The 27154-nt window shown below is 37.5% G+C and overlaps 1 protein-coding gene across 3 annotated transcripts; it reads left to right on the forward strand.

The window, feature by feature from the left end:
- The first annotated feature begins 1193 nt into the window (after window positions 1-1193).
- On the forward strand, window positions 1194-26424 carry LOC113046656 (delphilin-like). 3 transcript variants are annotated; one of them, XM_026207528.1, is made up of 24 exons: window positions 1194-1876; window positions 2054-2095; window positions 2563-2816; window positions 3786-4118; window positions 4531-4685; window positions 11564-11839; window positions 13833-13918; window positions 14640-14709; window positions 15511-15798; window positions 15952-16103; window positions 16181-16312; window positions 16451-16557; window positions 16658-16832; window positions 16970-17325; window positions 17445-19163; window positions 19512-19599; window positions 20850-20939; window positions 21146-21342; window positions 22801-22956; window positions 23165-23251; window positions 23396-23525; window positions 23727-23845; window positions 24423-24587; window positions 25607-26424. In XM_026207528.1, the coding sequence occupies exons 1-24, from the start codon at window positions 1789-1791 to the stop codon at window positions 25688-25690; spliced, it is 5349 nt and encodes a 1782-aa protein (XP_026063313.1). In that variant the 5' UTR covers window positions 1194-1788; the 3' UTR covers window positions 25691-26424. The 3 variants fall into 3 exon arrangements, with proteins under 3 accessions (XP_026063313.1, XP_026063314.1, XP_026063315.1); XM_026207529.1 differs by having other exon boundaries at window positions 1195-1876; window positions 16184-16312; XM_026207530.1 differs by lacking the exons at window positions 1194-1876; window positions 2054-2095; window positions 2563-2816; window positions 3786-4118; window positions 4531-4685 and adding an exon at window positions 9745-9929 and having other exon boundaries at window positions 25607-26422.
- The last annotated feature ends 730 nt before the right edge of the window (window positions 26425-27154 follow it).

Raw genomic sequence — 27154 nt, forward strand, 5'->3', positions numbered from 1 at the left:
TTATATATTCTTGAGAGTTTGCAAGCTTGAGGTTGATGTATTTTTCTTATATCCAGTGTATTTTTTCAGTCAGCGGTTGATCGAGGTGGGAGACACATTATTTTGGCAGATCGGGGGCATCATGAAGTTCTGGTCACCTTCACTATCCCATCAGCTCATCAGCACACATGCTGGAGTGCTTTGCCCCTTCAGGCCGTCACATATGCCCATATATAATGGCATGTTTCTGTTATTTTCTGCTATAATTAAATCCCTGACCTGGCTTGCAAATGATCCATTAAGAAAACATGTACCCTCTGGTTTGACAAGTTTCAGAGTGATATTAAATAGGATTATTAAGGGTCTTCTTGTAGTATGCAATGCGTTTTTTAAGATACTGGTTTTGTTTTTGAATTTTTACCTCTTTATTATAGCCAGCAAAAGGATAACAGATCCACAAAATCAAAATAAATGCAAATCAAATTTTTGTATTAATAATGAAGACCATTATTTGTTTATTTTGACAATTAAGCACAATATAAAAAAAGAAAAGAATTCATTTTCATTATTTTAATACCTTAATGTTTTTGTAAAAAGGTTAAAAGAATGTGTTTTGCACTGTTTGTTTTATGTTTATTAAAAAGTATAATTTTATTTTGTGTCAAAATGAATTAAAATGTAACTTTTTGTTTTATTTAGTTTCATTTTACATTAAATTTTTTAGTTTGAAATTTACTTTTCTAGTTTACTTTTAACTTTTTTTTATTTTGTGTTTTTACATTTGACATTTGTTTTATTTAAAAGTTTTAATTAAAAAAAAAAAAAAAAAAAATATATATATATATATATATATATATATATATATATATATATATATATATATATATATATATATATATAGTTTTGTTTTACTTTTAACATTTGTTTTATTTAGTTTGGTTTTATTTATATCTTTTGTGTTATTTCAATTTGATGTTTTCTTTTGAGACTGAAACATTTTTTTATTTTATTTTTAATACATGTTTTGGGAGATGTGCCCTTTTATTCAAAGTTACTTGCTGTATATTGATCTACAGGGAAGTAAACTGAGTAAGTATTTTATTTGCTTCCATATACCATAAGGTCACAAGTGGGTTCTGACTGCCCGCCCTGAGCATCACAGATCTTCTAATTACTTTTTGACGTCATGCTGCACATGCTATTAATATCATATTAAATCATACCTATAATTGCAGAGTTGGAGTTTAACCATTCCTGGTGTTCTGTGCTTGAATAAGAAACAGTTGGAAGAATGATAGCGAATCAGATTCTTAGCTTGGGAATTGGAGTTAAATGTACCAGACTGCATCTAACTGTACCACAGCATCTCTGAGGATCTGTAATCAGAGCGCCGTCCTTCGCTGCTCTGACAGGCAGTTTCTGGGTCACTCCTCAGCCCTGAGAGAGGGCCCGATCCACCAGCATCACACAGAGAGAGAGAGAGAGAGAGAGAGAAGTAGAGGGAGAGGGAGGTATTTATAGAAAAATGGGGCTTCACTGTACCTTTCTCTTGCAAAAGAATCATTAAAAGACCCAGCTAGCTTGTCCCAGATTTCTGCTCTGCACTCTGCAAGAGGGTTTGGACTGGACCAACTGAGTGGAGATGTAGAGCCACGGCTGCAGCCCTCTCCTGATCTTCACTGGACTGGAGCTGGCTAAACCTGCCGGACTGACTGATTTTTGGTAATAACGGAGCAGTGACTTGGTGAGGAGGTGCTGACCTGAGGTGACCTCTTACAGCTCGACTTCCACACAGAAGACCCAGAAACCATGATGAGAAGATTTCTGAAGAGCCAGAAGAGCCGTTTCTCCCTGCGCCAGAGCCGATCGGGATCCCGCAGTGCCTCCAAAGATTTCTGTAAGTTCACTATACAGAACACAGAGCTCTGTGAGGTGGGAACTGAGAACTGATTTTATTTTAGAACATATATTTTATTAGACAGTTCAGATGTTTATATATTTTGAACCTTACATTATATTAAATTTAATGCAGACATATACATAAACAAATTTATATGTTTCCTCAATTCCACAGACCCGAACCCTAACGTGCTGAGAGATTTCCCACTGAATATTGGTGCGTGAAGTAATTGCTTTACCATTTTATTTATTTATTTATTTAGTTATTATGTCACAAATTCAATTACAACAGCAGGTTGCAGCACTACAGTAGGTTATATGATGGAGTGCTGAAACTTAACTCAACTGTTGGGTGAAGATTTTTGCTTAAATTAAGGTGGGGATTTAGGCAGTCTTCCAATATTTGATTTTCCTTAAAAATACTTTTATGTTAAAAAAAAGCATACTTAAAAAATGTATACAGTTTATCAAATTGGAAAGATGTCTTTTGGAGTGAACATTTATTTATTTATTTATTTTCAATCAGATATATTGTTCAGTATGTTGTGAACATACATACGTACAAAACCTAAATCAATTTTATTTTAGAAATACTAAATAAAATGTTACTCTATTGGAAGCTCATTCTCAAATCTCTCTTTTTTTTTCCTTTCCTCTTATCTCTCATGTATTGATTTTTTCCAGAACTGGGTCTTCCAGCAAATAACCAGGGCTGGCCAGAGGACTTTGGCTTCAAGCTGGGTGGAGATGGTCCCAGTTACATCCTCTCTGTGGTGGAGGGCAGCAGCGCTTACATGGCCGGACTGCAGCCAGGTGACCAGGTTCTGGAGATCGACGGGCAGGACGTCTCGTCCCTCAGCACTAAAGCCCTCATCGCTCTGGCTCAGACCCTCAAGACTGTGCCGCCCAGCATTGGCGTTGTGTCTAGAATTGAACAGGCCAGTTTTTCTTCACTGACATGCCATTTTAACTGTTTAATTACAAAACAGACTTGAATTCAATTTCATTTGACCTAATTCAAGAGAAAAAAAAGCAGTTCATATGGTTGATTACTAAATAAAAAAAAAAAGTTTTGTCCCATATCACCTCTTAGATTCTCTCTCTATATAAATACAGTTGCCATAAAAAAGTATTTGCATTGCAACACATTCATTTTTAATCTAATTTTTTTTCTAAAGAAAAAGAAAAAATGAAGGTTTGAAGCATGAGGTAAGAATTTCTTTCGAAAGAAGTCTCTTATTCTGCTTTATTTGATCGCAAATACATTAATATTGTAAAATATTACAATTTAAAATATAGTTATTTCTTCATGTAGTTTATATTTGCATAGATTTTAAAATCCATTATATATTATGCATATATTAAATGCACAGAAATTTCTTCCTGTGAGTTACTTTGAGTATATATTCAATTATAATGTATTCCTGTGATGCAAAGCTGAATTTTCAGCATCATTACTCCAGTCTTCAATGTCACATGATCCTTCAGAAATCATTCTGATATGATGAATTAATATTATTTTCAGTGTTGAAAATGGTTGTGCTTTTTGCTTTTACAGAATAATTTGCATGGAGTCATAACACATTAAAGAATCCTACACACGCACACACACACACACACACACACACACACACACATATATATATATATATATATATATATATATATATGATTCTTTGATAGCTTGAAAGAGCAGTACTTCTTTCAAACAGAAATATTTTGTAACATGCTTCTTGATAAATACACTTTTAAACAGTGGTGTAAATATCTAAAATAATAATTTAAATAATAAAATGTTATATAAAGTGCCTTTGTTTTGTAAAAGAGACTTGGGATCTCTCCTAGTTTTCCTTTGCTTCTGTAGTGCAAACCAGTGTCACTCACCCTTATCCACTTTATCACCGCAGATGGACATTGCCCCGGGGCCTGATGGGCGTTTTGGCTTTACTATAGTGGGAGACAGTCCTCTGCTGGTGGAGGACTGCATGCTGAACTCTCCAGCCGGCCGGAGTGGACTGCGAGCTGGTGACTATGTGATGGAGGTGAATGGGATCCCAGTGAAACAGCACGAGACGGCGGCGGCCATGATCAAGGCCTCTCAGGGACGTACGCTGCGTCTGGGTGTGCTGCGGATCAACCGCTGGCAGAAACGCACCAGCAGCAGCATGAAAGAGACGTATCAGAGCAGAGACATGGTGAGGCAGGACCGCAAACATAAAGCTCTGGAGTTCAACAAGAAGGTCAGTCTCAAGGGGCACGGAAACCTGGCTCACACTTTAGTTTGGAGACCAGTTCTCACTAGTCACTATGACTTTTGCCTCTATAAATTTTTACTAATTTGCTGCTTATTAACAGTTAGTAAGTTGTTAAGTTTAGGTATGTGAAAGGATTAAGGGAGCTAAAATATGGTTATACAGTATAAGGCAATCGATATGTGCTTTATAAGTACTAAGAAACAGCCAATATGCTAGTAATATGCATGTTAATAAGCAACTAATTAATAGTGAGAATTGGTCCCTAAACTAAAGTGTTGACAAAAATTGTTACTCGAACCGCAAAAAGTTAGTTTGGACTGGTTAAACATCACACAATTGCATATATTCTTCACCAGAGTTGGTGAAGTTAAAATGGTCTGTTCTGAATTTTTTATAGGTTGAGGAGATTTTAGGGGAGGAGCCTGAGGTGAAAGAGAGGCTGTTTGATTTGCTGAAACAGTATGCAAATGAGAGGGATGTTGAAGGTCTGGCATCTACACTTCCAGAAATACTGCTCACCGAGGAACATCAGCAACTGATTGACAGCATCAGGTACCAATGAGCTTTCATGAATCCAGTTAAATGATCCGCCTCCCTATTTATGTATTAACTAATTTATTTATTACAAATTACAACTTTCACTTACATTTAAAGTTTTCTCTTTGTGTTTGGATGGGTAACAAGCCTGAAGAATATTTTATTTTATTGTTTCTAGCTCCAGATAAAAAAAAATCGTCAGCATGAGCCTATATTTTAAACGCTGAACTGTATTTTGTTTCATTTTGTTTATAATAACCTCAGTAAAAATATTTCTGAACAACTTACGGGAGCCTATATTTTAATTTAAACAGTAACAATTGGATAGCCCGTTAGGATTTAAAGGGGTAGTTGATTGTCCTTTCTCTTTTTTAACATTAGTTAGTGTGTAATGTTGCTGTTTAAGTATAAACAATAGCAGCAAAGTTATGGCGTTGAAAGTTCAATGCAAACTGAGATATCATCTTTTGAAATCTTGATAGTTTAATGCCTACAAAAACGGCTAATAGGGACTACAACAAGCTATTTCCTGGGTTTGTGACATCACAAACCCTGAGATTTACATAAGCCCTGCCCCCGGGAACATGCAACAAAGTGGGTGGGGCCATGTTGCATCACTTTAGAGAAGAGAAAGAGTTGTTGCCAATGCCGTCAAAACTAGGAGTGCACAAAACAAAATCGGTCCCACTTTATATTAGGTGGCCTTAACTACTATGTACTTACATAAAGAAATAAGTACAATGTACTTATTTTGTTCATATTGTATTGTAAAACACTTTTGCTGCTATTGAGGTGGGATAGGGGTAAGGTTAGGGAGAGGGTTGGAGGTATGGGTAAGTTTAGGGGTGGGTTAAGGTGTAAAGTATGGGTCAACAGTGTAATTATAAATGTAATTGCAGAAATTAAATACAGATGTAATTACATGTAGTTTTTTAAAAATATAAGTACAATGTAAAAACATGTATGTACACAATAAGTACATTGTACTAAATTATTAATTAAAATGTAAGTACATAGTAGTTAAGGCCACTTAATATAAAGTGGGTCCAAAAAATCTATTCATATATGAATTGGGATTCTGTATTCTTACGTTATTAATCCTGTTCAAACACTTCTTACAAAAATAATACAAGACAATCTTGTATTCTGCTGTATTAAAACTTTAATCAGGGTAAAAAAAAAAGTGTATTAAAAGCTAACATAAGCAGTAGCATTTACAAACAACACCATATTGAAAAGCATGAAAAAACAGCAAACAAACGTAGCATTAAGAGCCGCACTTGCACAGGTTCTGCGCAATCCTCTTCACTAAAATCCTCTACAATACAACCAGAGCATATGCCGCTGAGGTGAGGGGCGGGATGTTTAGACGTGCACTAGAGGCGGTTTAGCCAATCACAACACACTGGGCTACTAGCTAACCAATCAGAGCCCATTGCCTATTTCTGAGGGAGGGGCTTCATAAAAGAAGGAAATGATCAGCACGTTTGTCAGAGAAGTAGTGATGGGATTTATGGCTCTTTGAGGGGATCCGGATCTTCACGATCCGTTCCTTTCAAAGAGCCGTTCAAAAGAACGGCTCTTTTGGCTCTTTTTAAATATTTAGTCAGTTTTAAGAAGCCAGCTTGGGGGCATCTCAGTTTATCCTGGAAATAATCACTGGGAGGAATGATGAGGTGAGATTTGTAGTCAAATAATTAAAACTCAGATATGACACACCAATACTTATGTTATTCATACAATACCTACTCACAAATAAACATCAAAAACAAAGCTGGCTGCAATTAATTTCTGTGCAAAACAGCTTTTACTACAAACACTTCCACACAAGAACATTGTTATCACATCACACAAGAACATTTTGATAGAAAACAAAAAAATATTTAAAGTAGATAAAATTAGAATAAATAAAATGGAAATGTCTACATACTACATACTATTACTACTGTAAACTTTGCAAATAGGACATCAGCCCCTTCAAGTCAATGAACAATAAGTGGGCTGCAATGAATGTCTGTGCAAAACAGCTTTTAGTGAAACATTTCTATACAAGAACAGTATCACAAAAGAACATTTTAATGTTTTTAAAAGAACAAGTTTTAAATGAACACAAAATTCAATGTAAATAAATACATAGCAGTTCCTTACTTTATGGCTTTTTCTGCCTCTCTTTTTTTGTCCTTGGGCAAATTTAATATCATCACGCTGGGTGCGCCCCTCCCCCTATAACTGTTCTGCCTCGCGGAGGAGCTTATTTGAGTGCATCTGTGTGAAACACGCATAGGGAAAATGAATGACAGAAAGAACGGCTCCCCTCCAGCGCGACTCGGCTCCCATCGTTCATGTTTATGAGCCGTTCAAAAGAATCGGTTCGTTCGCGAACGTCACAACTCTACAGAGAAGGTACAGATCGGTGTGGAATCAGGGGGCAAGGAACTCGACCGGAAGTTGAAGTCGGGTGGGGGCTGCCATCTTTTAGCAGAAAAGCAGAAAAACTCCCCTTGCATTAGCATTCCCATTGACTCCCATTCATTTTGGCGTCACTTTGACAGCAAATAACTTTACATCTGAGGCATTTAAAGACTTCGTTTGTCCATTATTTATTTCTAAAGATACACAACAATGTATAAAGGGCTCCATTACCTTCTATGTTACATTATGGCCCCGTAGAAACAGTTTTTGTAAAAAATAGGCTAACGATTGCGTCATAACCACTCGACTCTCTGTCGCATTACCGTACAGACAGGAGGAGAAGCTAGAAATCAAGCCTAGAAAAAAAAACAGTACACCACTGCTTTAATAAAAATGAAGTTCAAGCACATCGGAAGAAGGTAGACATACATGAGGATTCTGGATGCTTCTGTTATATTGTGAATCAGGATTGTGTTGAGAGATAACATTGTTTCCTGGAAAAAGTCCTCGCATATTTTTTCATCAATAATTTTTATTAAAACTATGATAGGAGGTATTTAATTATTTCTTTTAGACATTAACAATTAGTTTACATAATATTTGATTTTAATATTTTTTAGATTATTTCTTGATTTTTACTTATTGTTAATTTATTATTATTCGATTTAATATTATTATTATGATATTTTGTGAAAATAAACTAAATAAGCAGTCTGTCCCTCTGATAGGTTTGCATTTGTGGGTTCTCTCTCACTGTAATAACTCGCTGATGAGGGTCTTTGTCAGGAGAATTCGATGCGTCTCATAGCTGAAATGTGTTCAGTTACACTGACGGAGCAGTTTTAACAGCAACCGCCCCATCACTACCAGTGAGGAATCATACCTGTGAGGTTTACTCGATAAAATATTGTTTCATCAAGTGCTTATCAAATATGCGTGTAAATATTTTTTTACGGTAAATACTTGGAAACTCTGAAAATGGGACCACTTTTAAATCACCCTTACTGCCATGAGGAGTGATTTATGAAGAAGAACAGCATGCTCCAGATACCTAGATTCACACTTTTCATCAGCTTGTTCTGATTAACCCATGACAGCCTTGTATTATCGGGAACCATGAACGCCTTCTTTAGCAAGTAAGAAATGTTTTTTTGTATTTTCACAAACCTTTCTTTTTAATGAGATGATTGTTGCATGCTTTCACAATGTTTTATGTGCGGTTTAAGCACTGAGAAACTATTGGTGATGGTATTATTTTTGAATATGATCAGATTTGACTTTGAATTGAATAGAGTGAAAAGTAGTTCAGACTGTGGAAGCCGTGGATTAAAAGATTTGAAAAGTATATATATATTTTTTTTTTTATCTTGCAATACAGTTGTTTTTTCTTGCAGTTCAGAATTGTAAGCTTTAAATTTGACAATTTTATATTTTTGTATTTATGTCTAATTCTGAGTTTACATCTTGCAATTCTGAATTACAAGATATAACCCTCAGAATTGCAAATTGACATCTCACAATTCGTGTCAGATATCAATTTAGAATTTGGACGTATTAACTGGCAATCCTATTGAAAAAAGTAATTATTGTAAGATATCGAATCAGAATTCTGACTTTTCTTACAATTCCACGTTAACATCTCACAGTTGTGACTTTTGTTGCCAAGTAATAAAAATGAAAAGAAAGTATTGCCACTATCTCACAATTCTGACTTTTTTCCCAACTGTGAGTTCATCTTTCACAATTCAGACTTTTTTCAATTTTTATTGTGTTAGTATCTGCAATTCAGACTTCTTTCCCTAGCAAATGCAAGTTTTTATGTAGTGTAGAATTGCGAGAAAAAAATATAAAAATTTGGTAATTACCATTTTTTATTATCTTATCCCATGGCAGAAACAAGCTTCCATAGCAGAAACATGTAGACTGAATGCATCTCAGTGACAGCATGACCTTTCTAGCTGCATCAATATCACTTGCATTTGGCATGAACCACTGCATTTTCACTGTCCACTCCGGTACTGATCAGCTTGTGTGCTGCGCTTCGTCCCAGCAAAAATCTGCCTAGTTCTCCCCATGAAACCTCCCTATTTTTAAGCAGCCTACTTTTTCTAATAAACCTCTCTTAGGTTCGTGACTCACCAGAAGTTTGCACAAAATCCACACAACTTTCTTGCTTTAATGTTTCCACATGAGGTACAACCCAACTAAGAGGACTAAGGGACCTTGCTTAGAATTTTTTGGGAATTGTTTCTTTGTGGCTTCAGGTTTTGCATTAAACTACAACTTTATATCTGGTTGGTGTCGGCTGTGCAAACTCTACTTTTGTCTTCGTGTCTTGAACTTGGATACTTGAGGATCTTCTAACTCGTGCACAATTATATGGATCGGATTGAGGAAGTCATGCTGACCTGTCTTAGATTTCCAGTGGGACTCTTTCTATTTTCTCACTCTCTCTCTGTTCCTGCTCCACTCTTTCATTCTATACTCTCTCTTCACATCTGAAGCAGCTACAACTTTGCCTCTCGACTGCAGTTGAAGGCATCTGGTCTATGGTCCTGAGACTCCTTTTTTACATTAGACTCCCCAAGGCAACCCAGCATGGAGATATGGGCGACCTTGCCAAAGTTGACTCGGTGATGACGTCATTGCTCCTCAAGTTGGCATCCCCTCATCTGGATACTGGAGAATAATGGCTTTTGTGATCATCCTCTTTTACTATCTGATTGGTTATTCCAGCTTTATGAAGACTCCTGCACTAAGATCAAGAACATCTCATCATTTTGTTTGAGGCGTATCTTAATTTAAAAGAGAGATGGGGCGCGACAGGGGTTTCTCCAAGCCTTTTCGGTAAGAAAAACCTTCTAGGATCACAAAGAAACTAGGTTCAGAAATTGAGGTTTAATCAAATTTTTAGATAAATTGTAGAATTTATGCTCTAGAAGTTCATGCAATATTACACTTCATAGGTACAGAACAAATCAAAAAGACATTCAGACTTTCCATTTGTTGTTACCATTTTATTTTAAAATCATATTTACTCCTCACTTGGCCTTGTTGTTGAGCTTGCTTTCTTTAATAAGGTATTTTCCATTATTTTATGTAATTTAAGACTTGTTAAGAGAATGTTAATCAGTTTGTAAATGCATGGCAGGCTTTGTTGATGTGAGTAGAGGCATTCCCAGATACCAAACAGGCTTAGAGATCAATCACATGTGTAAATAACATCTTTCATTGTTGAATAGTTCTTCATTCCCACCTTCATTCATTTTAAAAAGTGTGTCCTTGATCTGTGTTTCCCCCCCTCTCTGACATGGGGTTAATTATAGATTTCCTGTGACCTCCTTCTAATTGAGGGCATCCTGAACTAAATAAAAGTTAACTTTTGAGTGAAATGTGGATTTAAGTCGAATTAGGAGGATATTTGGGGATATTTTCGCGAGTGAATTCACTGAAGAGAGCATGTTATTGTAAATCTTCCATGACACAGTAGTACTTGAATACATTATTGGTTTGATCATGTTTGATTCATAAGCTTTAAATATTGGTTTTAAGTTAGCATTCGTTTTCTTGGATTGGAATGTCTCAGTACCGCTGTTGGACCCTAATCCCTTCAGATGCAGGAAACCCAGCGTAAATTGCGTATAGAATGGCTGTTTGTATTTACAATTGCTAAAATTGCAGTTTGTCGTCTTTTAAAGGACCTTTTGTTTTTGCACCGTACACAATTTTGGCTCCTGGTTGGCTCGCCATTTTTTGTCCAAAGTAAGATTTGTGTCCTGAAGCAAAAGCGGGTCTGAAGCAGTGTTTGAGATGATTGCAGCTGGAAGATTAACCCAGAACTGAAGCTCTTGAGCTGCTTCTGGGCTGTTCGTCCCCTCATGATGCTGTGTGTTGTGACACTGTCCTTCATGATGTATGGGCTCATTCCTTTTTATGGCATTTCTTTATTTTATGAGTCAAAATAGTCTAGTGGGTAATATATCCTATTTTGGTGATATATGATACATTTAATACTTCAGGTCAAATTTTTCACTCACAGATTGGGTTAGTAACCTTTGGTTTTAAAGGATGGTGAAAATGAAAAATTCAGAGAGGGCTTATATCACAGAGAGCTAAAAGCGCTCTCTCTTTCACGTTAATCATTCATCCTCTCGGGACTTTAAAAATGCCCATCAGACATCTTTCTGAAGTCACCTGCTTAGCTTTTGAAGTTGATCAAACAGGGTATTTTTACCCACCTTTCTACACAGGACAGAAAACAAACACTTTACTGCATCACATTAGCTCTTGTTTTTCTTTCATAGCAGGTCACAAACATCTCCGTAATCTGGTGTAATTATAGCAGACTTTCTCATAGCTGTCCCTCCTCCTCCATTTGCCTGTGTGTGTCTCCATGCAGTGTTTCTCTCAGCAGGCTCACACACGCCTGAACAGTTTCTCCTCTGTGACTCCGTCTGCTGTGTGTGTGCCATGTTTGTCAGGATCTTCATCCCTAAGAAGCACAGGCAGCGTTTTGATGAGATGGTCTCCCAGAGTTTGATGAGTCGCTTGAGGGGCCGAAGCTTCAGCGAGCACAGGAATAATCGGCTACGGCGCAGCCGGAGTGAAGACCACCCCGAACGGCTGCTGTCTGTGTCCACTCGGGCCAGCTCTGTGCCCCGGACCACCAATGAGGAAGTGGTCATGCCTCCTGCCCGTGGTGTCCGTAAGACCACCTCGCTCATCGCAGGCCATTCCAGCTCCTTCTCTACCCGCAGGTCAGTGGAAGAGTCACAGTGGGAACATTTACACTCTTTTCTTGTCTGCTTTTTTTTTTCCTGCATTTGTTACTGATGTGTTAGAATTTTTAATTCCCATTTGCTTTCCTGTTTTGTCCTTTGATGTTATATAATTTCCTGATTCAATTTTTGTTCATATTTTGAGTTGTCAAGTGTCTTTAGTAGTCTTCTTTAATAGACATCTACATTCTTAAGTTTTATGTATTCCAATAAATCAGATAGATAGAAGATTTCAATACGTATAGTATTTAATGTTTTATTTTATTTAAGTTTTTACATGATTTATGCTTTTATTAGTTACATTTTATTTTAAGGTGTTCCTGTTACAGTGTAATTATACATTTAAGTTAGTAATATTAATTAACACGTAACGTAAAAAACTTTTAGGGTTTGATTCAGGGTAAGCTGCATGTACTTTTTTATAATTTACTTTACTACTATAAGAATATGTAACGTGTAAAAAAGAACACTGTAAAATAAAGTGTTAACCATTTATTTTTTTTGCTATATTTTCAAGTATTTTTTATTAATTAGATTAATTTAATCATAGTACTAGGTGATAGATGGATAGATCAATTGATAAATTGATACATAAATTGATTGACTGATGCATTGATTTAAATGCATTTATCCCTTCTTGTTGGATTTCCGATTTCACAACTGCTGTGGGCTGGTAATTATGTAGATTTTATGCCACTGAAATATTTCACTCTTACAATTCATGTTATTTTCAGTCATGCTATTTGACACCTGTTAATGTGTGACAGTGTAAATATGACACATCAAGATTCGTCCTCTTCATTATAGCCTATATTATGCTCTAAAGATTACTAGACTTGAGTACAGTATTTCAAAAACAGGAATTAATTCTCTGTTAAAACCTGTGTCCGATGCATAAATAGGAAAAGGTGGGAGGATGTGAAATCCTGTCAATCATTAGTACAAGACATACCTATTGATATGTCTCCAGGAATGCAGGTGTAGTTTCTTTTTAATAATGTTGGAAAACTGAACGTGTGGCTTTATTGCACTGAATAATTTCTAGCTGTTTGCATAATGACAGCATATACACATAGATATTCTTTAAGCATATGATTGAAATTCAGAGCTTTTCTTACTATATGTGACCCTGAACCTCAAAACCAGTCATAAGTGTAATTTTTTTTTTAATTTATATGAATAAATAAGCTTTCCATTGATGTATTGTTTGTTAGGATAGGAACAATTTTGGTTGAGATACAACTGTTTGAATATCTGGAATCTGAGGGTGAGAAAAAATTCTAAATATTGTGAAAATTGCCTTTGAAGTTGTTCAAATGAAGTTCTTAGCAATTTATATTACAAAACAAAAATATTATATATTATATTATATAATATATATTTATGGTTGGAAATTTACAAAATATCTTCATGGAACGTGATCTTTATTTTTTACTTAATATCCTAATGATTTTTGGCATAAAAGAAAAATGTATAATTTTGACCCATACAATGTATTGTTGGCTATTGCTATTAATATACCCCAGCAACTTAAGACTGGTTTTATGGTCCAGGGTCACATATTATTAACACTTACTATAAAGAACACAACAAAACAGTATTGATTGTATAAAATCTGTAACATTTGAGTTTGAGACATTTTGTCCCTGTTCAGTAAAATTACACTTTTGGACTATTATTATGTAACATTGTGGTGCAGAATCTTCATTATGCCACATTTGTTACTTATATGGATACTATATATACAGTTGTGCTCAAAATTATTCCTATCCTTAGTAAACATGATCAAATAAGGCTGTGAGGCTGTGTATGTGTATTATATCTATATCATATAGATATTTTCCAGTAATATTGAATTAATATTATTCTAATAAATAAATATATTAGTTAATCTACATTATATACAAATTCTGCTTGACGTCTATAGGTTGTATTCACTTGTTTTTAAGATGTCACTATCATGTTTCTCTAGGACAGTACGGGTGTACAAAGGGAACCAGAGTTTCGGGTTTACTCTGCGTGGCCATGCTCCAGTCTGGATCGATTCTGTAATACCAGGTATGAAATGAACATAAAATGGTCATTATTGTAAGTTAAGTGTCTAATTTCGATGTTGAAACATTTAATATTTATTTAAGATGGATTAATTAATTTAGATTGTTGTTCTATAATATTATCCACTTACTATTTTCAAACAGTGATTTTTGTTTTCATAAGGGAAGTGTGTGTGTCCCGTGGTGCATTTAATTTTGTTGACATCAAACATAACAAGGCTATTTAAGAAATAATTTTTTTTTTTGGACATTAAACAAGTGAAGGGGAGTGAATTTTCAGGCATATAACTGAAGCAGATGACGTGAATGCTAAAATCATGAAAGTTCTGTCATTTCTGACTCATGGCGCCCATTAAAAAGTTAGGCGGCAGAAACTGGCAGTGTGCAAGAACAGCAGGAGATGAAAGAGAGAGAGAAACAAGAAGACATAACAGAAGACTCTCCACAGGCTGAGTCAGAGGGGCACAGGTGGTAGAGCTCCGACTTTATCTAGCACAGATCCTTTTAGATTCACACTTTTCCCACATCCAGCCCTCAAAAGCCAAAAAGGGACATCCATTCTTGGGCAGGAAGTGACAAACACCCAAGCTTCTTCAGTGTCTCGGCTTATATATCTCACGTCATTACAAAGGGCATTTCATGAACACAGCGTAATCTCAGTTGGAGCACATATGATCTGCTGTCAGCATTGACTTTCTGCTTGGTTTGTTGCCATTCCCCTGCAGGCAGCCCTGCTGAGAAGGCGGGTCTCAAACCTGGAGATCGCATCCTGTTTCTCAATGGGTTGGACATGAGGTGAGCCTTGGGTTGCACTGGAATACATTGCTTTTATTCTAATGTGGGACTGAAATAATGTCTAAAGCAAGAAACACTATTATTATGCATATGTGTTCTTCATGCTCATTATCTTTTAAAGCCCAATGCATACTGTGCAATTCCTATAACCCTAGGCTAAAATGTGAAGTTTTTGATCACCGGTTTGACATGTTTACTGAGAGCCAATTAATGGCCGTTGCGATCGAATTTAACCTCAGATGAAATTTCTGGTGTCTGAAGATTTGCCACAGTTCAGCAGTGTGACTTCTTCTATGACGAATGTCAAACTGTCTTTGTTTTTCAAGACAAGGCATGATCAAAATCAGTGCTAGAGATTTCTTCTAACTGCCATAAACTCTGGCGCTCTCGTCCTCCACTCACAGAATTCCTATGATATGTTGTCTTTGCAATGATATGCGCCTATGTTTTCAGCTGGGGGTGTAGTGCTGCTAACACCATACTTCATAAATACATCGGTATTGCTGTTGTTCATATACTTTTCATGATAGCCAACATTACAGCCCCATGTGTAACGCAGCAGAGTCACTGAACATGTATGGGTTGATAAGGTAAAACTCCGGACAAGTTTTCTTGTGCGCATCCATTTTTATCGCGCCTTGACTGTCGTATATTCTGACATTAATGACAACTGAGTTCCCACAGTGTGACATGATCATCATGTTCGTACAAGCTGGCAAGCAATAATCCTGAAGGACTATTAAAAATCGCTCAGTGTGAGTCAACATTGTGTATAGTTTGTATTTTTGTACATCCCCTCAGGAGCTGTTCACATGAAAAGGTGGTGTCCATGCTGCAGGGGAGTGGGGCAATGCCCAGCCTGGTGGTTGAAGACGGCCTGCCGGCCTTCACCATGACTGAACCTGAACAAGTGGAGGTTTCTCCACGCTCCCGTGCTCCTGTGCTTAGCTCCCTTCAGTGGGTCGCTGAGATCTTGCCTCCCAGTATCCGTGTGCAGGGTCGCACCTTCAGCCAGCAGCTTGAGCACCTTCTAACACTCCAAGAGAGATACACCATCTGCAAGGCCCTGGAGGCCTTCTTCCAGCACAGGTGAAGGACATACCCATGATATATTTTAGTGAAGGAACGAAAAAAAAGAAAGAAATGATATTCTAAGATAGAAATGTCTCCATTGATTCTCTGAGAACATTCCTGAACTTTGTGTGAAACCTGATTTGATTCATTTTTCTGCCGTGCCATTAGAAATGTAGACACTTTGATTGTGGACGTCTTCCCTGTGTTGGATACCCCAGCAAAACAGGTGATTTGGCAGTTCGTTTACCAGCTGCTGACCTATGAGGAGCAGGAACACTGCCGGAACAAGATCTCACGATTCCTGGGCTATAAAGTTACATGTGAGCCCTTCAGTCTGTATAGAGTATAAGTACATACATGTATGCATGCATGTATTTATTATTGGTAGTGTCAACAGCAGATCCTGAACCTCCAGCCCATGAGCCTCATAGGCGCAGCAGCTCCATGAAGGTGACAGGAACCACCTACAGGAGCAGTGTGAGGGGACGCAGCTCAGATGATCTGGTTATCGGCACTCACTTGGGAATGGGTAAGCTGTCTTCAGACACTATGTTGTATTACACATTGTAAGGACAGCGGTTTTCAATTTTTTGACGCCATTGATAATTATGTAGCTTTTTTAGCAAATTGAAATCAGAGTTAATAGGCTATTTTCTTACTTCATGAGGGATTTGCACTGAGCCAGTGGAGGTGGCACCTATGAGACTGACTCCTGGAGAGAGACAATCAGGGGATGGAACATCCCTACCAGAGACACCCAACAATCTGACTAATGTGAGCTCTTTTCTTTGATTTTACAGGTTTACAAAAATTTTAATGATTGAGTTAGTGCACTGTTTTCATATTAACAACCCTGTCCCTATGCTCTATCTAGCTGTCAGCTGTGTATGCTGAGCTGGAGAATGTCTATGCCGGGAAGAGATCCAAATCCCTGAAGAGTCGACCTCCTCCAGCTCCTGAAACTCTGGTTAACTTAGACGTCTTCCAGCATGCTTCCTCAAAGTCTGTCAGGACATACTCTTCCTCTCCATCTGTTCGGGCCACTTCAGGTATAGTCAGTTTTTTATTGGCATCGTAGCTTGTGAATTCTAGAAAAGCCTTGACATTCCTTGAGTAATAGGTAGGAGTTTCGTCTGAGGCAGTCTTTTATCTTTTTAACCTTTGCTTTTCCATTTTCAACTCTCAGGTAGCCGCAAATCTGCATCAGCACAGCCTGTACCTCCGCCTCCACCACCTCCTCCACAGCCTGACTCTTGGATGCAGGAGCCTCCACTGAGTCCCCAGTTCCCCTGCTACCCTCCAGGTCTTACCTCTCAAACCAGTGCTGAGTCCAACCCTTACATCAATTTAGACAGCCCACCTCTCTCTCCACCTTCTCCTCCAGACTACCCACCTAGTCCACCCATTCGGAAGAAGCGTTACACCTTCTCACGTCCACCTCGGACCCCTGACACAGATTTATTCATGGAGGCTCTTAGCGAGCAGTTGGGACAGCAGTTATCTGTGGATGACTTTCTGTCACCAGAGAATGACTATGAAGAGGTTTGTATATTAGAATGGTTAATTGACTTGATATTTGATACAACATCAGTGGCTAATCTTCATTGGTCTATTGCAAAAACTCAATGCTATTTGTATATTTCACTTCAAAATAAAACCAGGATATTGTCCAGCTGACATTCCAGAATGAGGAAGAGGAGGTAGAGGTGGAAGAGGAAGAGGAGGAGGAGGAGGAAGAAGAGGGTCCATACTTGCCTCCTGAGCTAAGCAGTCCAAGTGAAGTACACAGTAGCAGTGAGGATGCCAGCTCTCTTACCTACTCCTCAAGCTCAGAGCACATTCCTCCACCCCCTATGACTCCCCCTCCCCCTCCCCCAGTCCAATTTAATGACCCCCCTACCCCTGCTCGATTCACCCCTGACCATGCACCCCGACAGCTGACCTTCCGTCGCCACCCTGGACCTCCCCCGCCGCCTCCACCAAGAGCTAACCCACCTCCAAAAAGACAATCCATTCACAAGGTGTTGCCCACACGTGATGAGCTGATGACGCAGCACCAAGTCCTTCAGGAGCACCACTCCCTTCCAGTTCAACCAACAGCCAGCCACCCTCACCAATCTCAGCAGCAAATGCATAAATCTCTGCCCCCTATGCCCTCTCCAGAAATAAACCAGTCACCCATCCCTAGTCATGCAATATACGAGATGCACCATCAGGTTCATCCAGCTCACCAGGTTCACCAACACCACCAGGTACAACAGGATCACCAGATGCATCCAATCAATCAAAATAAACCAATCCACCAATCTCAGTCTATTAAAGTGCACCAAAGACACCACTCACACCAGAATATTCAGACTCAACTATCTAGCTCTATGGATAGGCTTGATAGGATTGAAAGAAAGGAATGCTCGGATAGGCATATCTATGGCATTCAGCCCCAGCCCTTGCATCCAGATCAACAAGTACACCATGCTTATCAGATGCATCAGAGTCATCAGGCTCACCTCTCAAGCTCCATGGATAGACTTGACCGACTGGAGCAGATCCAGCATTTGGAACGCATGGAGCGTATGGAGCGAATTGAAAGACTGGAGAGGGTGGACAGACAAATGCACCAGGCACACATGGCTCAAGCAGTTTCTCAAGCTGTTCAACCATCTCAGCAACAGTACCACCACCAGATGCACCAAGCTCCTCTGCCATCCCGCCACATTCACCAGATTGAACATATTCACCAGGTACAGCCAACCCAGTCAGCTCCTCAGTACCACCAGATCCACCAGCCCCACAAACCTCACCAGACCCAACAGATTCTGTCAACCTTCCAGCCTCATACTTCACAACAGCAACAACAGCAGCTTCAGCATATGCAGCAGCAACAACAACTTCAGCAGCAGCAACAGCTTAAGCAGCAGCAACATCTTCAACAGCAGCAACAGCTTCAGCAGCAGCAACATCTTCAACAGCAGCAACAGCTTCAGCAGCAGCAACATCTTCAACAGCAGCAACAGCTTCAGCAGCAGCAGAATCAGCAGCAGATTCAGCAGCAGCAACAGCATCGCTCAACCCCACAGATTCCTCCCATTACACAGGCCAGACATAGCCCTCAACCCATGTACCATGAACATCATCACCACCATCACAGCCACCAGGAGGACCAGTCCCAAACGCAACCACCAAGTACACCCCAACCTCAAACTCCCCACCCCACTTATGAGCCCACTGTGGAGCCACCTCCTCCTCCACCTTTACCCCCACCTTGCATGCCTCCTCCACTCCCAAAGGCCTCACCACAAAAAACAGACTCCAGTCATATGAGTGTAAAGCGGCTACGATGGGAACAAGTGGAAAATTCTGAGGGAACCATTTGGGGACAGGTACGAAGTTTCAGCCTAATAAGCTGAATCTTTGGTGAAATGCTTGTGTCTTAAATGGATTCAATGAATCTTGATGATTTTTTGCACCAGTTTTAGCCAAAGGAGATCTAAATCTCATAGTCACTTTATATTTGCAATTTCAAACATGCAACAACATGAGCCAAATTGTCAAAGCTAAAATCTCTGGTAAAAGTTGGAGGAGACCTTCCAAAAAGTAGAATGCCATTTGAGACATACAGTATATTGGTCCATTTTGATGATGAAACATTTCAGGATGCCCATCATCATGAGACTGTCTCAGTCCATTAGAATTAAGAATGTAAGGACAGATGTGGTTTCTCACTGCAGTTGGAAGAAGATTCTGATTATGAAAAGCTGAGTGACATGGTGAAATACCTAGACTTGGAGCTTCATTTTGGGACCCAAAAGAGCCCTGGTGAGTACAATGTGAGAAATACGTATAACTAATTTCCAAGAGAACAAAAAAGCTGCTGACGATCTGAGAAGGGAGTTTGCTTTTTTATATCTTTCAAAGAGAGAGATACAGTGTGGTCCATAGGTAGTAGTCACCATTTGTTGCTTGTAAAGTATACCGAACTCAATTTCTGTGTCTTCTAATACTTAAAAGCACCACCAAGTCCATAATTTAATGTGAGAAAATGAGCAACACCTGTGAATCTGCCCAGAACTGGCTGTCCTCCAAATCTGAGTATTCAGACAAGAAGAGCCATAGTAAAAGAGGACACCAAGATGCCTACGGCATGTATAAAGGAGTCAACTGAGATAACAATAGCCTGCACATTTGATAAATCTAGCTCAGACTAAAGTGTTGCAAGAATAAAGTTGGGGAAAACTCTTACTTTGGGATAACATCTTTATAGCACATCTTATAGAAGACAAACAAGATGTAGAGAAATATTCAATGGTCTTATAAGATGGAAATTAAACTCCTGGGTCAATGATCTTTAATATCATTTTTTTTTATTAATCTTATAGCTGTACATAAATATCCAGAAAAAATTATTGTCTTGTAAGTCATGCCTTTAATATTTTAGGCATTGGAGCTGCTTTCGAGTTATGTAAAAAAAGATGAACGCCACCACAATGTCGTAATTGGCAGTAGGAAACTTCTTCCCAGACTTTCTGACTTGCAGTGTGTCTATTTATAATGGTGAAAGCAAAATGTTATTGGTAATGAAGTTTTAAAAGCAAATATTGGCTGTACAGAGTATTTTTGTTTACTTTGGATGAAGAATGGTGATAAAGCTTGCCAGAAAGCACTTCTTCATTAGTCTTGCGTAGCCAGACCTTCATACCGACGACAGAAGGTCTGGACTCCATAGCAGCTTTTGTTGGCCAAGGACTGCCCAAAAGGACATCTGACAGACATGTAAAGCAACAAATCACAGTTTGTTTTGTTCAGCGTCATGTTTAGGGGTGTGAAATTGTAAAGTTGATGTCCCTACAGTCACAGACTAGTGTGCAAATGATTCAAGAACGTTGTTTAAGTTTATGATGGGATCATTGCTATAAACTCAGTGGATTTCTTACTTCATAAATGGGACTCACATCTTAAGTGCTTTCTTCCAAGGCTGAACGTATATATGACCTAACTATCCTTTTATCAGTTGACACAATGATTTCTATTACAAGTTCTTTTCACTCACGCTATGATTCATTTCCCAGTTTCTCTTCCTGAGCCCTCACCTCAAGTGGAGACTTTTAAGAAGAAAGACGTTGTGGAGATTCTCTCCCATAAGAAAGCCTACAATGCTTGTGAGTAGAAAACAATGCTTCATATCTTTTAGAATTACAGTGTAATGGGCTGTAAATGGAAATTGTGCTAATTTTGGTGGAGTTTTCTTGTAAATGTTTAGATCGGGGTGTAAAACACTCCTGGGGGGCCACAGGCCTGCAGAGTTTCATTATTAAGTTGTTATTTAGTTATTAAAATTTTTAAGACTCTTCTACTATCTTTATAGCCATCTTGATTGCCCATCTGAAGCTCTCACCAAGCGAGCTACGCCAGGTGCTGATGACGATGTCGAGTGAACGTTTAGACTCATCACATATTAAACAACTGCTCCTATATGCACCAGACGATGATGAGGTTAGAAAATACGAGCAGTACAGAGATGACCCAAGCAAACTCAGTGAGCCCGATCAGTTTGTTCTACAGGTACATAACAAATTATATCCATGAATATATTTATTTTCATGAAAATTTATCAGGTTTCTGTGGGTGCATTTGATATCATGATTATATGTCAAGTTTTTTTTTTATGTATATTGTTTATTTTAATTTAATTTAATATAATTCTAATGTGTGTAATTGTGTATATATAGGTGCTGGTCATATAATTAGGACATCATCAAAAAGTTGATTTATTTCACTAATTCTATTCAAAAAGTTAAACTTGTATATTATATTCAGTCATTACACACAGACTGAAATATTTCAAATGTTTATTTCTTTTAATTTTGATGTTTATAACTGACAACTAAGGAAAATCCCAAATTCAGTATCTCAGAAAATTTGAATATTGTGAAAAGGTTTAATACTGAAGACTAATCAGCTAATTAACTCAAAACACCTGCAAAAGCCTTTAAATGGTCTCTTAGTCTAGTTCTGTAGGCTACACAATCATGGGGAAGACTGCTGACTTGACAGTTGTCCGAAAGACGACCATCGACACCTTGCACAAGGAGGGCAAGACACAAAAGGTCATTGCAAAAGAGGCTGGCTATTCACAGAGCTCTGTGTCCAAGAACGTTAATAGAGAGGCGAAGGGAAGGAAAAGATGTGGTAGTTTACAAGTTTACAAGCGATAGTGATAACCACACCCTGGAGAGGTTTGTGAAACAAAACCCATTCAAAAATGTGGGGGAGATTCACAAAGAGTGGACTGCAGCTGGAGTCAGTGCTTCAAGAACCACTACACACAGACGTATGAGATGGGTTTCATCAGTCGCATTCCTTGTGTCAAGCCACTCTTGAACAACAGACAACGTCAGAAGAGTCTCTGTCATCTGCTGGTGTTGGTCCACTGTATTTTCTGAGGTCCAAGGTCAACACAGCCGTATACCAGGAAGTTTTAGAGCACTTCATGCTTCCTGCTGCTGACCAACTTTACAGTGTCAAAGCTCCCAGTACCTGGTTTAAGGACCATGGTATCCCTGTTCTTAATTTGCCAGCAAACTCGCCTGACCTTAACCCAATAGAAAATCTATGGGATATTGTGAAGAGGAAGATGTGATATGCCAGACCCAAGAAGTATTTCAGGCAAAAGGAGCCCCAACTAAGAATTGAATGCTGTATATGCTCATACTTTTCATGTTCATACTTTTCAGTTGGCCAAGACTTCTAAAAATCCTTTCTTTGTATTGGTCTTAAGTAATATTCTAATTTTCTGAGATACTGAATTTGGGATTTTCCTTCGTTGTCAGTTATAATCATCAAAATTAAAAGAAATAAACATTTGAAATATATCAGTCTGCGTGTAATGAATGAATATAATATACAAGTTTCACTTTTTGAATGGAATTAGTGAAATCAACTTTTTGATGATATTCTAATTATATGACCAGCACCTGTATATTGTGTATATTAGATAAATTTTGTTTTGTTTATGCTCAGATGCTATCAGTGCCAGAGTATAAGACCCGTTTGAAAAGCCTGCATTTTAAGACTGCATTGCAAGAGAAAACAGAGGAGATGAGGGGGGCCTACGACTGTGTTTTTAAGGCTTCACTGGAGCTCAAAAACAGCAAAAAACTGGCCAAGATTCTGGAGGTATTATTCCTTCATTTCCACCCTGGCACACATAATCATACAGTCTTGAAAGCAAGCACACATAAAGAAATTCATTCACAGATAAAAGATTGTTGAAGTGGCAGGCTTTTCATAATGCATACTCAAACACACCATGCCAGTGCACACATTGAATAAATATGATCTCCCTATCATGGCATTTATATTAACTTCCTTATTTTTTTTCCAGTTTGTGCTGGCTATGGGGAATTATCTAAATAACGGCCAACCCAAGACCAATAAAACAACAGGATTTAAGATAAATTTTCTTACTGAAGTAAGCCTCATCGCTGTGAATGCATCTTTTGCAGATGAGTTCATGAGGTTCATCGTTTATTTGTGTAAAGTTTATTTTTTTTTATATGTATAGCCTTTATTTTTAACATAATATATTTGTAATTCAACATTTTTCTGGTTGAAGCTCAGTACCACCAAAACAGTGGATGGAAAGTCAACATTTCTGCATATCCTGGTGAAATCATTGTGCCAGCACTTTCCAGAGGTTCTGGACTTTAGGAAGGAGCTTGAGATGGTGCCACAAGCAGCCAAAGGTGAAGATCTACTTGAGTGACCAGACTTTTTTTTTTATTCAGTTATGTGTGGATAGTCCACATATATTGATTCATTCAAACACCAATCTACACAACCCATGGTGCTTCTCATCGAGATTTGTCCAAGACATGTTTGTTTCCATAAAAAGATCTGCAGAGATCAGATCTCTTTTATATTTTTCATTGCTCTGTTCTCCACAGTGAATCAAAGGAACATCACTTCTGACTTTAATGACTTACATGCAACAATCCAGGACATTCGTTTAGCCTGCCAGAAGATGCCAGCCACCGCTGAGGATCGATTTGCCATTGTTATGAGTGTATCCTCCCACCAAAACATCAAAATTGACTATATATGAGCTTAGCATGTCTTCTACTAAATTTAACTTTGACATATTTGTAACTATAAGACTTTTCCAAGCAGATCCAGGTCCGATACACAAGATTATATGTGACCTGCCTGGACCACAAAGCCAGTTCAAAGTAGCACAGGTATAGCAGTAGCCAACATTACATTACGTTTCTTTTATACCTAAAATCATTAGGATAGGAAGTAAAGATCATGTTCCATAAAGAGATTTTGTAAATTTCCAACCGTTTTTTTTTTTTTTTTAATTAGTAATATGTATTGCTAAGAACTTCATTGGGACAGCTTTAAAGGCGATTTTCTCAATATTTAGATTTTTTCGCACCCTCAGATTTTCTAATAATGGTATCTCAATCAAATATTGTCCTATTCTAACAAATATCTTATTTATGCAGCTTTCAAGTGCTAAAAAAAAAAACTGTCACCTATGACTGGTTTTGTAGTCCAGAGTCAAATATACGCATTTCAACCATTGAATGTACTCGATATCTGCCACATTCGACACAAACCACCTTAACTACTTCATGTAGGGCTTTCTGGAAAACAGTCACCCAGCTGTGCAGTCTCTGGAGTCTCTGCAGCAGAGGGCAATGGAGGAGTTCTGCAAAGTCGCATCCTTCTTCGGTGAGGATGGAAAGGCCACCACCACAGAGAGCTTCTTCGGTATCTTTGCAGAGTTCATGGCTAAATTTGAGGTAGGTTTTGTATTAGACGACTTGATGGATATTTTCATGAAAATGTAGTAAATGAGGTGAACGCTAGTAGAAAAATGTATTGAGTATTGAATAAATATTGAATAATCCATAGACAGGTGGCAAAAAATAGGCCACTCTTCCTTCCCAGCTCTCATGAGATCTGTTTTTCTTCACATTCTGCTCACTTACAACACGACTAGTTAACAGACATAAGCCATGTCTCTTACAAAGTACAACAGCAAATCACTGATAAATCAAAAGTAATAAAAATACATGAATTTCTTTGCTGAAAAGACATTTTTTGAATAGTGGCTGATATTTCATTTTTGTTAGTTTAACAATGAAAATAATTCATGCTATATGCTGTGTACACTCTGTGTAATAAATTAAAGGTTATTTTTTGGCATCATTGTTTCTATGAAAACCTTTAACATCCATAGAACCTCTTCAATGCACAAAAGGTTCTTTATAGTGGGAAAAGGTGCATTAAATTATTAAAATGGTTATTTTAAAGAAATAGTTCACCCAAAATGAAAATGTACTCACTCTCAGGTCATCAAATATGTAAATGAGTTTGTTTCTTCATCAGATTTAGAATTTCATCACTTAATCACCAATGGATGCTCTGCAGTGAATGGGTGCCGTCAGAACGAGAGTCCAAAAAAAAATCACAATAATCCACAAGTAATCCGCACGACTTCGGCCTATCAGTTAACATTTTGTGAAGTGTAAAGCTTCATGTTTGTAAGAAACAAATCCTTAGGTGTTTGAACTTTTAAACCTCACATCCATTGGCGAGCAAGTGATGTAATGCCGATGATGTCACCCACATTTCTTCTTGAGTAGCCTAAGGGTGAGTACATTTTCAGCATATTTTCTTTGCACCGAAAATTTCTTTGAGAAACCCAGAAGGTTTTTCAGTTGCATTGTTATGAAAACCCTCTTTTGGAATCTTTATTTTTAAGAATGCAGTGAGGTTTATAAGCATATATGTATTTCAATGTGTTTGTTGTGTGTAGAGGGCTTTGAGTGATATCCAGACTACAGAAAACCCTCCACGCAGTCCCAGGAGCCCTCGCACGACCTCTCCTGTAGCCTGGTGAAGAAACCACTCAACATGAGGCAAACAAACTCGTACAATACAGACTTACAGTGCATAAATGTTCTCCTACGTACTGTCCACTCCTATACCTGTCCGGTCTAAGTTTAGTTATAGCCTTATGGTAATTCAAGGACATGTGTAAGTTATAGCAAGTCCAGGCAAGTTATAAAGCTGGACTCTCAGGCACAGACTGGACAGGAACGCTTCAGAGCAAATGTAAGGGAAAGATTAGAAATTGCTTTAAAACTTTTGAGCAGATTTGGTCTGGGACGTTTTTTACAGGATGGACTGTGTGATTGCTCTTGGCACTTAAAAACCAGGAATGGAGTCAAAAGTTGTGGTGGTGGATTCTGTAAATCATAAGTGCAGTTAGATCAGATATTTAATGTAACGTGGAATCAGGACTGTGAGTGTCAGATCTGACACTGTTGTTTAGGAAAAGTGCTTTAACAGTGTGTCTTAATTCTGCTTAAATGTATTTAATACAACCTGGGTTAGAGTTGTCAGGTGGTCATTGTACTGTAAACAGATATTTTGATGAATGAATGTCTTAAATGATAAAAAAAGTCATTTCTCATATGCAGAATGTTTAAGTGCAATATATTATAAATTGCTGATGAAGATTTCTTTTTAGAAAACTGCATATACAGAGATATATTATTGCTTTACTAGCTATGAAAAACAATGATGAGCTAGATTATGACTTCACTATATGCATTTGGTATTTTTAAATATGAACTTTTAATTAACATTTAACTTTAATGCTGCTTTAATTCCTTATATTATAAACAGTTGTAATGAATGTTGAAAGGATTATATGGAATATTCCGTATGATTTATATTAAACTATTTGAATGTAAAAAAAAAAAATAAAAAAAAAAAATATATATATATATATATATATATATATATATATATATATATATATATATATATATATATACATACATACATACATACATATATATATATATATATATATATATATATATATATATATATATATATATATATATATATAATGAAAAAAAATTAATTCACAATCTTCATCAAAGTTTTGGTTGCTTTTTCAGGTGTAAAACGTTTTATATTTATATAGTAATATTCATCATGCAAACTCATCTTTTTTTAATCACCACCGAATGTAAAGAACCAGGGGCTTGTAATATGAAAACTGAAAATGCATGCATGTGATCATAGCACATTTCAGTTATTATTATTGTTTATATTAATCTATGGGTCATTATTTCAATGTCAGTGAAGTAAAGCAAAGTGCTTCACAATGTTAAAAGCTAGTTTCATGCTCTCATCTTGGATGGGATGATAGCCCAAATAAAAAAATTTAACGACTTGAACTTAAAGTATGGAAGCATATGGGTAGCATTATTCAATTTGGGATGTAATATGCAAAATGACAATGCAATATTTAAAATGGCAATGCATTTCTGTATTTACATTTACATTT

Source organism: Carassius auratus, chromosome 28 (assembly GCF_003368295.1).
Source record: "Carassius auratus strain Wakin chromosome 28, ASM336829v1, whole genome shotgun sequence".
Lineage (NCBI taxonomy): Eukaryota > Metazoa > Chordata > Actinopteri > Cypriniformes > Cyprinidae > Carassius > Carassius auratus.